The sequence below is a fragment of the Spermophilus citellus genome (genome assembly GCF_964194105.1).
Source record: "Spermophilus citellus genome assembly, chromosome: 8".
Lineage (NCBI taxonomy): Eukaryota > Metazoa > Chordata > Mammalia > Rodentia > Sciuridae > Spermophilus > Spermophilus citellus.
This window is the reverse complement of record NC_138189.1, coordinates 112,581,940-112,596,880: the sequence shown is the minus strand read 5'-3', so window position 1 is coordinate 112,596,880 and position 14,941 is coordinate 112,581,940. Positions and strand designations below refer to the sequence as shown.

Sequence of the window (14,941 nt, the reverse complement as noted above, 5' to 3'; positions counted from 1 at the left end):
AACAAAAAAAATAACTAATTGAAATGTGAATATATTCAGAAAAGTCAGGAAAAAATATCTAAAAATTTAACACTGGGACTGAGACAGATGTACAAAAACAGGAAGTGAAGGAAAGAAATCTTTCAAATGGAGAACAGCTGGGATGCTTCTCTTGGTGGTGTTTCCTTTTTGTAAAAGAATCACTTTGGTGAGATTCTTATCAGCAAATGTACTTGAGAATTAAATGTATTGAACATGTTGGAAAAGAAACATTTTTCAACTGAGAAATGAGTAAGTCAAATAGAAATCAAGGTATTGCCAAAATCTCCTAACTCTTTGTATGTAGAGAGCTGGCAGGTATGAACCAAGGGAGGTTGTTGAACACAATTTTAATCCTGCCAGTTTATTAATTCACAGTTTGGCTAGGACACAGGAACCTGAATACATTCATTCTTCGGGAGCTTTCATACAAAGATAGAATAATTGTTCAGGAAGTTGCTTAGGAGATGCCTATTTAGTGAGAAGTTCTGTAGGAAGAAAAGAGAGACACCATAATATACAGGGGTTTCTCATACAGCAATTCAGCATATAGATCATTAGGGTAAATATTTCAGTTTGTTTGTTTATTTATTTATTTATTTATTTATTTATTTATTTTTGTCTCACATTTTTCATTGACTTAAAGAAATTGAGTTATTTTTTTTTCCCAGTCTCAATATTATTATTATTATTTTAGCCTCACATAGGAGTTTTGGATCATCCTATTAAGATAATGAAACTGATGATACCCCACACACCAAGAAAATTTGATGTACACGAGAATCTGGAGAGAGTTGAGTGGGCCTCAGCGTCCAGCCTGGCTTGGGCAAAGCAGAGGAAGCAGGCTGGGCCTGTTCAGTGGCTAGCGGCCAGGGCTGAGGGATAGTTCCTAACCATGTGGGCTGGACACGTGTAGGCTTTTGTTTCCCATAGACATCAAATAAGAAGGTACAGGATGGGCTTTCTTATCATCCTGCCCAGATGTGGGACCAAAACAGAAAGGGAGGGCAAGGTATATAAAGAAGTTTGCAGCCACACATCACAAATGAGGTCAGGCTTCTTATTACAGTGGCAGCAATCTAGTGATAAAATTCTTAATTACATTCAAGTAAACACAGCATGCCTACATTAAGGGCATGCTATGCACACTTAACACAGTTGTGTGCTGCTGCAGAGTACAAACAAGTAAAAGAACCAGTTTCTGTCCCTGAATTAATTATATTCTCATTACGGAGATGAGAAAAGAGAGTTAAAAATGATATAGTGGACATTAGTATAAATGTCCAGCAATAGGGGAAGTGGCTATTTTGCAGATATTCTTGTGTTCAGCTTTATAATTTTTTGTCTGAATGGGTAGAATAAGATCTTCCTAGTTTTTCTCTTTTCTAAAATTAGATCCTAATTCTCAACATTTAGTTTTTTCCCAGGTATTATGAGCACCGCAATGCTATTGTTATTTATACAGATTTTATAGTTTGGTTTTTGAAAGGATTTTAATTTTTTAAAATATTGAGTCTTCTCACCCATACACATGGAATCAATATTATCATTTTTTTATAACCCTCCTTAGAGAGTTATAGTGTTCTTTGTGCATATTTCCAATGTATTTTTTTTCCTAAAATTGTATAGGGTCTTGTGTGTATGTGTGTGTGCGCACATGAATGGGAGCTGTTTCTATTATATTAGTTATTGCAAGTATATTCAGAGCAGTTATTGATGTTTAATATGTTTTGGACTGATCTGATGAACTTTTCAAGCTTAATTACTAGTTCTCAGATCATAGTGTATTCTCTTGTATTTTTCAAATAGACATTGATATCATCTTCAAATAAAATTAATGTTATCACTTCAATTTTATTATTTTTATTTTTTTATTTTTATTTTTTTATTGGTTGTTCAAAACATTACATAGTTCTTGATATATCATATTTCACACTTTGATTCAAGTGGGTTATGAACTCCCATTTTTACCCCATATACAGATTGCAGAATCACATCAGTTACACTTCCACTGATTTACATATTGACATACTCATGTCTGTTGTATTCTGCTGCCTTTCCTATCCTCTACTATCCCCCCTCCCCTCCCCTCCCCTCCCCTCTTCTGTCTCTACCCCCTCTACTGTAATTCATTTCTCCCCCTTGTATTATTTTTCCCTTTCCCCTCACTTCCTCTTGTATGTAATTTTGTATAACCCTGAGGGTCTCCTTCCATTTCCAAGCAATTTCCCTTCTCTCTCCCTTTCCCTCCCACCTCTCATCCCTGTTTAATGTTAGTCATCTTCTCATGCTCTTCTTCCCTACTCTGTTCTTAGTTACTCTCCTTATATCAAAGAAGACATTTGGCATTTGTTTTTTAGGGATTGGATAGCTTCACTTAGCATAATCTGCTCTAATGCCATCCATTTCCCTCCAAATTCTATAATTTTGTCATTTTTTAATGCAGAGTAATACTCCATTGTGTATAAATGCCACATTTTTTTATCCATTCGTCTATTGATCACTTCAATTTTAATACTTTGTCTTTTTAATACTTTAAAAACTTTCCTGGACAAACTTCCTTATATTCTTCTTCCAGTCTTGTATAATTTTAATGATAAACACCATATTGGCTTAATAAAAATGTCATAAGTATTATGAGGTATATCAAGGGTATTGTTTGAAATTTAATGTCTAAAAATTGTTTTAGCAAAGTATTCTTCTGTTTTTGTATATTTTTATGCTTAAATTCTTATTTTTATTAGTGTCTCATAGAATTTTAGAGTTGAAAGTACAATAAAGTTAATCTTGCCTTTTTTTTCTCATTTTAAGTTATAGAAAACTGAGCCACAGAAAAAAGAAATGACTTAATAGTTATATAGCTAATTAGTTACAATTACTGTGATTTTTTTATTCTAATTCTGTGTTCTTTGAATTATGTACCACTTACCCTTTTTATTGGTTATAGTGGTAGTATTTTTACAATTCTGTCACAATCACTTGACTAAAGAAAATGTGACTACCTTGAAATTACATAAGCCATATATAAATTTTAATATGGCTTATTTTTTGCAATCTTTATTTTATTATTAGACACTGCACTTACTTGTAATATGTATTTAAGGAAGGATTTTTATGTTTTGTAATTTAGTTTATTGATGTTACATAACCTAGAGCAGGCTTTCAAACTTTTCTAAGTAAAATCAATAGAAGTTTAGGTGCTCTAAAAAAGTGAGACAGGATCTCCACAGATGGACTCCCACCACAATCAGTTCTAAGAACCACAATTTGAAACCACTTCACTAGAACATTTAGAAATTAATTTAACCAGTGGAGAACAACCTTCTTTCTTACAGAATGTGGATTTGGATCATACCTGTGCAATGTGGGTAACCAATCTTTATTTATTGAATTGTTCATGTTTAAATAGCAATTATTTTCATTGTTTCTTCATGTTACTCCTCTTAATATTGAAACATTTTCCAAGACTACACTTTATTCAGTCATTTATTCACCAGTGTCTTAATAGATGTTCATCAATTTGCATGCATTGTGGAATGAATAGTGCAAAATCAAGAAAAGAAATGTAGAATCCAGTAGTGGATATTGATTAAGTACAAAAAGCTATTCTCTAAGGCCAAGGACAATAGAAAGCCCCCAGTATGGTAAAAATAGGATTCTGAGAAATCTTAGAGAAGAGTGGAGTGTGTTGTACACTCACATACCTGCTTCACCAGGAGGCACTGATTCTCCCCAAGGACACCTAGCCAAGATTCTGCTTAGCAACTGTCCTAGACAGGAAGGAGCTGCTTCACCCTTTTCCTGGGACCTGCATGTACCTAAGGAATGGTCCTTGCAGACTAGAAAGGCATGAGTCCTTTCCCTCACACAGGGATAACCACAGACTGGCTTGGAGGGTCACCTGAGAGGCTGCTGGGTTTGCATAATAGTTCCACCTCTCCCTCTGCCCAATCCACCTTCCCTTATTCTCTCCCAGGTACATTCTCAGGAACTCTTCAAGTAAACTTCCCACATATAAACAAGTTCCTATTTCAGAGCTGTTTCCTGGGGAACTTGACTTAAAACAAAAAATAGAAAAATTTTCATAGAATTCATAGCATCGTAATGGAAACTTCAAAATTAGCAGGGTTGGTTTATGTAAAGCTTTGAGAGGAGTATGTGGCTGGGACCACTCTAACTGACACATCTTCTTAAATCATGTATATAGTGACAGAAGTTGATTAGTTTTCCAGAGTTCACAGAACACATGAGAGAAAATTATCTGAACTGAAAAGAGACTGAGAACAAATGATTTTATTTTGTGGGTAAATGAAAGACACAAAAATTTTGGATGAAATCAGACCTGAGTATTAGAAAGAATACACTTACATCTTTGACTTTAAAACAACAGCAAAAAAAGTGATTAAATTTTTTACACTAATCATTTTCTATTCATTTTATCTGAGTTAGCCAATTAAAACTCAATAGATCTTCAAATCAAATATATTCACATTGGCTTAATTGATCAATTTCTGTTAATTGCTTGAGGTAATTACTTTCAAAACTGAATGTGGGAAAATAGAAAATATCAATGGAATCTTATACATTATCTCATATTGGTACATGTTGATACTTACTGATATCTAAAAGAGATATCTTGGTGCATGTTGATATTTGAAAAATATTGAAATCACTTCGTTCTTAAATGGTAATTTATTCATTCAACAAATATTTATTGAATACTACCATATGCTGTACTGTGAGATCATAGAATACGGAAGAAAAATAGAAATATCAAAAATACAAGTGTGATCAGTTCTATAAAAGGGAAAACACCAACTGTTCTGGAAATATGTGACAGGAGATTCTACTTGGGTTGAAGACTGACAGGTGGAAACATTCAGGTTGGGTAGAAACCATATAAAGATTTCTATATGGACTCCTCACTGAAGTAGTTTTCTTTGCCCTCAGTTCCCTTAAGATGTAGATAGCATAATGTATAGTATCCTATTTACTTCTCAAGTTTGCTGCAATTCAGCCAGGAAAGGAAGAGAAGCATGTTCCAAGGATAGGGATGGAAGAATATTTCATGCAAGGGGTGTAGAAAGTTCAGAGGCTTGGAAGGAGACTCGGGCTCACCTGAGTCTGTGAAATAAGCCCAAGCTGCATGCATAGAGTAGGACTGTGATTCCTCATGCTTACGAGAGGTGGATGGGAAGAATCCTGCAGGGTCCTGTAACTGTATATATGTGCCTAAACTCTGTTCACAAAGTAAGGTGGCCATGAAGTATCTTAAACAGTGTGATCACAAAATCAGATTACCCTGTGGCTGCCACATGGTGATTCCATTCCGCAGCTATCATTGGATGAGGACAGGATAGAAGAGAGAACACCAACCAAGAGGAGTGGGCTCCTACTCAGAGGGCGTCTAGTCCAGGGTGTGGGACATGGGATGGACAGAAGTACCCAACTCCAAGATAGATTTAAAGGGTTGAAAGGAGATTTGGTGATTAATTAACTATTTGAGAAAGAAGATTAAAATAATTAATCCTAGGTTTATTTCTTGGACAAAAATAATTCTAAGACATTATTTTGTGTTGTAGGCTTTTAAAAAATTTCTATATTTAAGTGCAAACATATTACTTTCCTTTCGGTGTAACACACTATATCTTTTAGGATTTGTAAACTTGAAGGAAAGAGAAAATATAGCAAAACATAATCTGATTTACCACAAATAGCTTATTTTACCAAAAAAAAAAAAAAATGCATGCAAACTTTTTACCACAGGAGCTTTGGGAAAAAAGTCATTTTGCCCTTGGAATAGGCTCCTGTGAACTTATTAGTGTACACTCCAACTTCAGATTATTTGAATTAGAAAGTGGATAAAGTGCTATAGATTTCAAATGAGTTTCATTCAGTATTAATTCTTTGAGAAATCACTGTGATATACATATGTTTTATTGGACACACAGTTTATATGGTCCAGAGGAAAAATTATGAGGAACAAGTTAAAATTTTCTGTATGGGCTCCTCACTGAAGTAGTTTTCTGTGCCTCAGTTTCCTTAAGATATAGATAGCATAATTAAAACGCCAATAGTGTCCTATTTACTTCGCAGTTTGTTGCAATTCTATTTTGAATGAATATTTGAGAGTGAGTGTGTGTGTGTGTCCAAATCATTTTTTTTCTAAACATTTCATACAAATGAAGCTTTTGGTTTTATTTTTGTTTTCATCCAGGATCCTGATATTTATCTACCTACTATTACATTTCTTTGCTGGGTAGAAACTGTGGTGTTTTTCTCCTGTCAGGGATTTTTCTCTCTGAAGCTGACACTGATGAAACATGGGGACATGAGGGCATGCTGCTGAGTCTGGCATCTCCTGTGTGTGCACTGCCTTAAAGGCCTCATGTTTTTTTAAAGGCTATCCTTGGTTCCTAGGCATGTCTATGGGTGACAGGGAGCCTAGGAATATGTATTAGGAAATTAGGCAAATATCATAAATATTTTATGTTTTTAAGTTACTTTTCAATTTCAAGTATAGGGAAAACTCCTTCAGTTTTATAAACAGAGTAAAATAAGTTCTTAAAAATATTTTTTCTCATTTTTTTTCCAATTTATCTTATCCATAAGGGAACAACAAAGATTTGCCTTTCAGAAATTTATTATCCTACCTTTGTAATAAATTATTCTCAACCTTTGGTTCTCCCTGTAATTTTTCTCTTTGCTCTCTATATGATACCCACTGGTATTTCTACTGGTAGGATAAGATCCAAGCTAATTTATTTTGTATTTTTAAACAGGTTTAGCAATTTTACTGTCAATTTAAAGGACATCTAGAAATTATTTGTATGTGCTATTCATTCTGTCAATGTCTCATTAGCTTATTTTGTTTAAAATCTGCTGCATCATCAAGAGATTAAAAAAAAAACATGCATGAACAAAGATAATGACCACTCATTACCACCTGAACAGCAGACATTTTTACCAAGACTGTTTTCAAGGTTAATCTGAGGATAAATGAAAAAAATTCAGAACCAATGGAATTTTCCAAGGCAATCAAAAAACAGGTTAAGTCTGGGTGAGATAACAAGGGGCTTCACTTACAGGGTTTATGCGCTTAAAATGCCGACCTCTCAAGTATTCCTGACATCCTCATGAGGGAAAATTTCTCTGATGATACATGCCAATAGCTCATTAAGAATATAGCATAAAGAGGATAAATTACAAAGTTGAAAGGTGAACAAGGTAACTGAAGGCTGCAGCAAGTTAAATGCAAGTCCCCTGATTTATCGGGGAGTTTTGTACCTCATTCAAAGCAAGTACACTAAGTTGCTCATGGTGAAAACTAGCTGCCATGAAGAAGACCTGGCCATGTGAGCATTGATTGGGAATAATAAGATTGCAACAGGAAGTCTAGTGCTCAACTGTTTAAAAATTTCAAGGGATAATATTTTTACTACATAACAATCTTTTTGATACACAATCCTTTCTTTTTCCTAGAAATATAGTACTAAGAAAGTTAAGATTCTGATGTAATCAGGTACCACAATGAGGTACATGTGTTTTTGAGGACAATAAAAGCTCTTATCAAAAGCTTTCTGAATATCATTAGCTTGAACTTATGTGTGGTAATATAAGTTACATTTGTCAAACTCCTGCTGCATTTGCCACTTAGAGATATTACGGATAATAAATCCTGGTACTTGGTCTTCAATCTTAAGTGATAATCAGATGTTTTGAGAGATTAAGACTGAGCGAACACAAAGTATCAAATTTACTTATAAGAAGTGAATATATTCCCTTTATCAAACATGCAGTCAGACAAGGAGCACAGGCAAAGGGGAGAGTATGGGACATTCTACATAGCTTCCCAGGTCCTTTCTTCCCACATTGGACATTACATTCTATCTCCAATGAAGGTTTTATCAGACTTATTTTCATAATAGGAACCATTTGCATTAAGAAATACCTCAGTTTTTATTCTAGAAAGTGTAAACTATCAGGACATTTTCCAGGGTCCATTAATCCATAATTCCTAAGCTTATTGACCATAATAATTCCTATAATAACCCCTTAGTCTAGGATATCTTCCTAAAGTTTTTTTTTTTTTTTTTTTTTTTTTTTTTTTTTTTTTTTTTTTGTGTGTGTGTGTGTGTGTGTGTGTAAGGACTCTTGTTCCTAGTAAATATTACCAGACTATGTTTCCGAAATTACAGTTGAAAGGGTTATTAAACTTGCTTTCCATCCTAACTTCTGCCATAAAAGGAATGAGTGGATCTTATGCTAGCTATTTTAACTCTTCCAAAATACTAATCAATGAGATATAATTGAGTTGAAATTTATGAAAACATCTCTAAGGGCATCTAAATATTCATGCATATAATCTATTTTTGCAAACCCAATAAAACTGCCTGAGAAAAAATAAAATTATGCCTACAATCTATAGAATTAGCCTCTAACATTAAAGAATAAGGTAGTAGTGGAGGTGATGATGATAATGATTATAATAGTAATTGAGCTCTCACTATATGTCAAGCACTATATACTTGTTTTATACTATAAATACTAGTATATATATAAAACTGTAATAGTGGCTGGGGTTGTGGCTCAGTGGTAGAGTGCTCACCTCACACTTGTGTGACCCTGGGTTCTATCCTCAGCACCACATAAACATAAATAAGTGAAATAAATTATTGTGTCCAACTGCAACTAAAAAATAAATATTTTTAAAAACTACAATAAAGATCATAATAATAATCTTCTGAGATAGGTTCTATTATTTTTCCCATTTAACAGAAACAGAAATAGAGGAATAGAGAAGTTAAGAGACTTGGCCAGATTTATGCAGCTAGTACATTCTTATACTGTTGGTAAAATCCAGGAAGTATGACCTGTGCCCTTGACTGCCAAATTGTGTGTGAAAAGAGCACATATCAAAATCAACAGATTCTTTCTGAATGAAACTGTATAGTTAAGGTGATTTATTTTTTTTAATTATTATTGTTGCAAAAATGAAATAGACTAAATATTGAAATCCATATTAAAGTAGAAAACCATCAATAATGGTCTCTTGGGCCTCTTTTATGAATAGCATCCAGTGAGAGCCTGAAAGTCACAGATGTAGTAGAATATATAACAGACAGCATAATGTCAGCCAAAAAAGACAAGAAATGGAGTTACAGGTTATGACAAGTGAGATATAGTCTAGTAGCAACATCACAGAGGTGATAATTGAAGCAGTTTATATACTGAGGTAATAATTTGTTGTCCAAATAAAAGCCATTATTAGGCCAAAATTCTAATTCAGACATACTTTGATATTGACATGATTCAGAATGTGACTTTGATTTATAAAATCCTAAATAATATGAAGTCAGATAAACTAAAGTCAGAAAAGAATGGTAAACAAGAGCGAAAGAAGTATGACCTACATTGCCATCTGTTGGGGAAAGGAACATCTGTCACGTTGAATGAAAGATGAAGCTGAGAAGTTCCCAAGGAATCTCAACAGCTAACACTGCTGGTTAAGAGTAAAAGCACTTTTCAAGCCTAATTTAGTTTCCATATACATCGTTTTGTGTATATATTTTATATATTATGTATATACACATAATTTACCTTTTTTACCATTTGAAATTTCTTAACTGATACATAAGAACATAAAATTGTATATATTAGTGGGTACCATGTAATTTTTTAAATATATGTGTGTGTGTACATATATGTACATATATATCCACATATATAACACACTGTGTAATATTTAAATCAGATCAAACATATCTATCTCTTAAGCATTTATCTTCATGGTAAAAAAATGTTCAAAATTCTTCTAGATTTTGAAATAGTATATTTTGGTTGTAATTGCATAAGTATGTTTATAGAAGGAGGAAAATAAGTCTCTAATAATTAAAAAAAACCATGAATTTTGAGATTCCCAGGAATAAAATTTGAATGACATTTAAATGGAATTGTGCTGGAGTAAAGCATATTGCATTGTCTAAATTTATCTGCAGAGTAGCTTTTTGTGTTCACCAGAACATCATGCATTCTAACAAATGTAGTCACCCATGATTCAAGGCAAGGTGGCAAAACTTGAACCTGGAATTGAGTCTCAGCTCTAACATGATGTCATTTTTTTTTCCAATTTGTTCTAATTAGTTACACATGAAAGCAGAGTGCATTTTGATTCATTGTACACAAATGGAGCCCAGGTTTTCATTTCTCTGGTTGTACACTATGTAGAGTCCCACCATATGTGCAGTCATACATGTACCTAGGGTAATGATGTTCATATTATTCCACCATCTTTCCTGTCCCTATGCTTTTTCCCCTCCTCCCTCCCCCTTGCTCAATCAAAGTTCCTCTATTCTCCTCACAGTCCCCCCTCCCCAATTATGGATCACCATCCACTTATCAGAGAGAATATCCAGCCTTTGGTTTGGGGGGTTCGGCTTACTTCCCTTAGCATGCTATTCTCCAACCCCATCCATTTACCTGTAAATGCCATAATTTTATTCTCTTTTAATAACATGATGTCATTTTGTATAGTCATTTGACTCTTGGAAACTAAATTTCATATAAGTGAATTTCAAGATTACTTTTAATTGTACTCTTGTTTATGCTGTATACACATTAGAAGATCTTTTAATAACTTGTGCTTGAAATATTTACTTTCTAGATGGAAGTTTAGTTTGTAGAACTTCCTATATTTTAGTACTACTAATTTTTATACCACTATCTGTTCTCTCCTTTAGGGTGGAGTGAGTGGTTTGACTGGAGAGCTAGAATTTGGAGAAAATGGAGGTAATCCCAATGTCCATTTTGAAATTCTTGGAACCAACTATGGAGAAGAGCTTGGCAGAGGTGTTCGAAAAGTAAGCCCAGACACATTTTAAAATATGCTTTTTCCTATAATTTTCATGATTTGCTTGACTTTCTCCATACAATTTGATCACAGCACATGTTAAAATTCACATTGTAGTTTGAAAGAGAAAGTGAGGGGAAGGTGAGAGAGAAAGTCCGTGAGAATTAGTGATTGAAATGATTTTAAATATTAAGTATTTAAGTACTTAAATACAGAAGTATTAAGCAGTAAATTTTATTTATGCCTCAGAATAATTTAAAGGAAAAAATAATCTGATGCGTGCCTAGGGAAATGGTATTATTGCTCATTCATTATAATGATAATTTTTATAAAGTGTGAGTTTCATATTTATATAATGCCTAGCTGCTTGATTATTAGTTTGTAACATGCACAAAATCAGAATAATAGCTTGGATATATTTTCTATGGTTGGACAGAAAGACTACAATAAAATGTGACATTGTAGTATTGCACTGTCTATGTGCGCAGTATAATAAGTATAAAAAGTCGTTGGAAATGAACTCTTGTTATATACTACAGATCATATAAGAAGCAGCTAAGTGCCAATAAAGGATGTTTCATGAAATACTTGGACAATAACTTTCTCAAGAAGAAATGTAAAAGCCCTAGGAGAAATGGCTTTTCTGTAGTTTGGATTTGCCATTTTTATGTATTTTTGGTAGGGATAAACCTGAGGTGATTAAATTTGCATGCAGAGCTGATAACTATAAATTTCTAACTATATGGAGTTGACTGCATTGAGAGTAAGTGTCTCTTTAGTAGGTGTTTCCTTCCAGGGCTGGTGTAAGATTCAGAAAACCTGGACAAAATGAAGTTAGGACTTGTTCTTCTGGTCAATAAACATTTATCAGAAAATTTATGCTAAGTTGAAACTATCATAATACATTTTTAAATTTTTGTTTTATAGTGAAGAATAGCAAACATATAAAAAGCTTTATGAAATACACCAGTGTGATTTCCACACAGATTAGATTACAGAACACTTCCATCACTGAAAAGGTCCCATCACTTCTGTTTCCATCCCTAGTAATGATTACAGTTTGCTTGGCCTGGAATATCGCATAAGCAGATACTGTAGTAGTCATTTGTAACTTATTTTTTTTCCTCAATGATTTTTTTTTAATTTTTTTTAGTTGTTGATATACCTTTATTTTTTATTATATATGTGGTGCTAAGGATCAAACCCAGTGTCTCACACATGCTAGGCAAGCGCTCTGACACTGAGGCACAACCCCAGCTCTCAACGTATTTTTTTTTAAATGATACAGTCTTCTTGTTAGCAGCAGAGTTTTGGGGGTTTTGTCTGTTTAATTTGTATTCCTCAGTGGTACTATATCATATACATATAAAATGGAATCTCTTAAAATTTTATTTTCTGTTTATTGTTGACATGAATATAATATTGATATTATATGTTGACTTTATATTTGATTACCTTGCTCAGCTTTTTAATTCTAATTATTTCTTTGTCCACTGAAAATTTTCTTATCTAAAATTAATGAGAGTTTTTATCTCTTCTTTTGTAATTTTACACTTTTTATTTTTCCTGTCTTAATATACTGACTAGAACCTCTGAGAAAATGTTAAATGGAGATAGCAGTATCTTTGGATTGTTATCAGTCTGAGAGAAAAAATATGTTAACATTATACTAGAACATAAGTATTTTTTCTTTTTAATAACTTTGACCAGATTAAGGAAATTTAATCCATTCCTGGTATACACATAATTTTATATGAAAATTGTGTTTACATGACATAAAATTATCATATTTATATTTACATAAAATTATATGATTTGCTCTCATATTGCTTAAGGTTGTTTCATTTATATTTTTGAATGGGGTTTCCTAAAATTGTCCATAATGTTAGATTTTGATGCTAAGATTATGCTCTACTTAACCTAAATGAGTTAGTAATATGAACCATCCAAGAACCAGATCCAGGATAGAATAACTGTTTTTGCAATTAGCTTTAACTAATGGGAGAAATCAAAGTGGAGTGGCCATGTATTTAAATAGCAACCACAGAAAAGTAAAAATGTGAAGAAGGTAACATATTTGGGTAGTAATTAAATGAATTTGTGATGGTGAAAGGGAGAAATTTTAGGATGTAAGACTTGAGTATATATGAATGCTCACAGACCAAGCCAGGAGAGAGGAATACATGAAGATATAGGATCATTGATAGAAGTCCAGGAGAAAAAAAGAAAATTGGATCTTATCCAGAATTGGATGGACTCTTTGTACTTATGAATGGGGGGTCCATATTTTCCAGAGTGATAACAGAGCAGGTAAAGAAACTGTTAGAGTCTGTAAACAAGTCAAGATGGCACCTGGCATTTTGCCACAGGGAGTGGTTTGTGAAGTAATCTCCATTAAGTGTGGACATTCCTTATTGGTTGACTGCTGTATCTAGTTTATGTTAATTAAGATAAGCTGTGTGGAATGTATATATACCACTCCTGTCCTACAATAAACGGCTCTCACTCCTGCTGCATCAACCTTCACAAGTTCCTCGTCACCCCCCGGTTAGTTTGCCCCACCAGCCGGGCTGCGGCAAGAAACAATGGTACATTTGAAAGCAAGTCTTCACTTTTGGAAGTTAAAGGAATGGTCTAAACTATATTATCTTTTCCTAGAAAAGTAAAGAAGGGGATTAATTTGCTAAGGAGAAAAGAACATTGGAGACCCAGCCACTTGGGGGGAGCACCTGAGACAGGAGCATGGCAAATTCAAGGCAGCCTCAGCAACTTAGTGAGACCCTAAGCATCTTAGCAAGATTCTGTCTCAACATAAAAAATAAAAAGGGCTGGGGATGTGGCTAGGTTGTTAAGCACCCCTGGGTTCAATCCTAGTAACAACATTAACCAAAACATGGAGATAATAAAGCTGGAGACTCAGATTTGAAATGGTTGCTGTGGCACACAGCAGAGAACTGATTAGGATACAAGGAAGCATCACCAGGCCAGGCTCTTGACCCCTATGAGGTTGAAAAACTCACTATAGCATGAATCTCCATGATTGTGTATGTTTGCTTGGCAACAATCAGCAGACTGAATGAGATTGGATTAATGTAAGCTTGAGGTTTCATCAGGTTGTTTTGTTTTGTTTGTGGTGTTTTTGATAGCACAATGAGGCAGTGAAATCAGATTTTGGCAAGATACAGCTGAAGTGGCAAAGCATGAAATCTAAATTGAACATGAATAGCAAGCAGTAAAGATAGGAGAATTCTCAAAATAGAGAGAAAGTGAGGCTTAAGAGAATAGAGCCCTCAATGTGTCTAAAGAGCCTATATTTTAAAAGGGATTAAGTGAGAGCTTCAGAGCCAGGAAATAGTCTTTGGGGGGAGAGAGACTTCTGAATTTGTAATTCTAAGAGGGGATGGTTTCCAGGTGTTCACCATGTCATGCTTGGCAGAAGAGCCCTTCATTTAGCCTTCTAAGAACATCGTGGTTCAATGTAATTGCTTCACCCTCCTTGCTCTGAATTCAAAATCTGTAATTTATTCTCTCTGCCAGTAAGGTGACAGAGATTTATAGATACCATATCAAGTCTGCTTTATTGTTAGGAAATATTAAATAATTCCTGAAATTTTAGTTGTTTGAGTTTCTGTGCTTCAGCTCCTAAACTGGTTGGAACTGCTCCTATGAGCTGGCATTTTATAGACATTATATGAAAAGTACTATTTTTCACCAAATATTTACTCATGGTGTCTTTTACATTGTTGACACAATTTTTTTTGTATTATTGTTTTAAAAATTTTTAAACATTCTTAATTTTTAAATATTTATTTCTATAATGTATATGTTTTGCTACTAATTTGTAATTTTAATTAACTGCTGAATTGATAAAAATCCAAATCCAATTCTCAAGTAATTGTAAGAACATTTTAAAGTAGTTTTGGGATTGGCAGCTCCATTTATAAATAGGGCAGTTGATTCATACAGGCATTAACACATATAGTAATGTTTTCAAAGACACTTAGCAAGGGAAAACATTGCCTTGCAGATGTTTTTTTGCAGTATAGACTTACTAGATGTATGCCTGAAATTAAG

The 14,941-nt window shown here is 33.7% G+C and overlaps 1 protein-coding gene across 3 annotated transcripts in view; it reads left to right on the top strand.

Annotated features, from left to right (window-relative positions):
- The window catches only part of GRID2 (glutamate ionotropic receptor delta type subunit 2), a gene marked incomplete at both ends in the record, with an annotated part of 1,503,481 nt that overhangs the window by 881,278 nt on the left and 607,262 nt on the right, over window positions 1-14,941 (top strand). For all 3 annotated transcript variants that reach the window (XM_081304511.1, XM_081304512.1, XM_081304510.1), the window contains one exon: window positions 10,758-10,877. In XM_081304511.1, coding sequence (XP_081160637.1) covers window positions 10,758-10,877 — 120 coding nt within the window. The remainder of the gene's footprint in view (window positions 1-10,757; window positions 10,878-14,941) is intronic.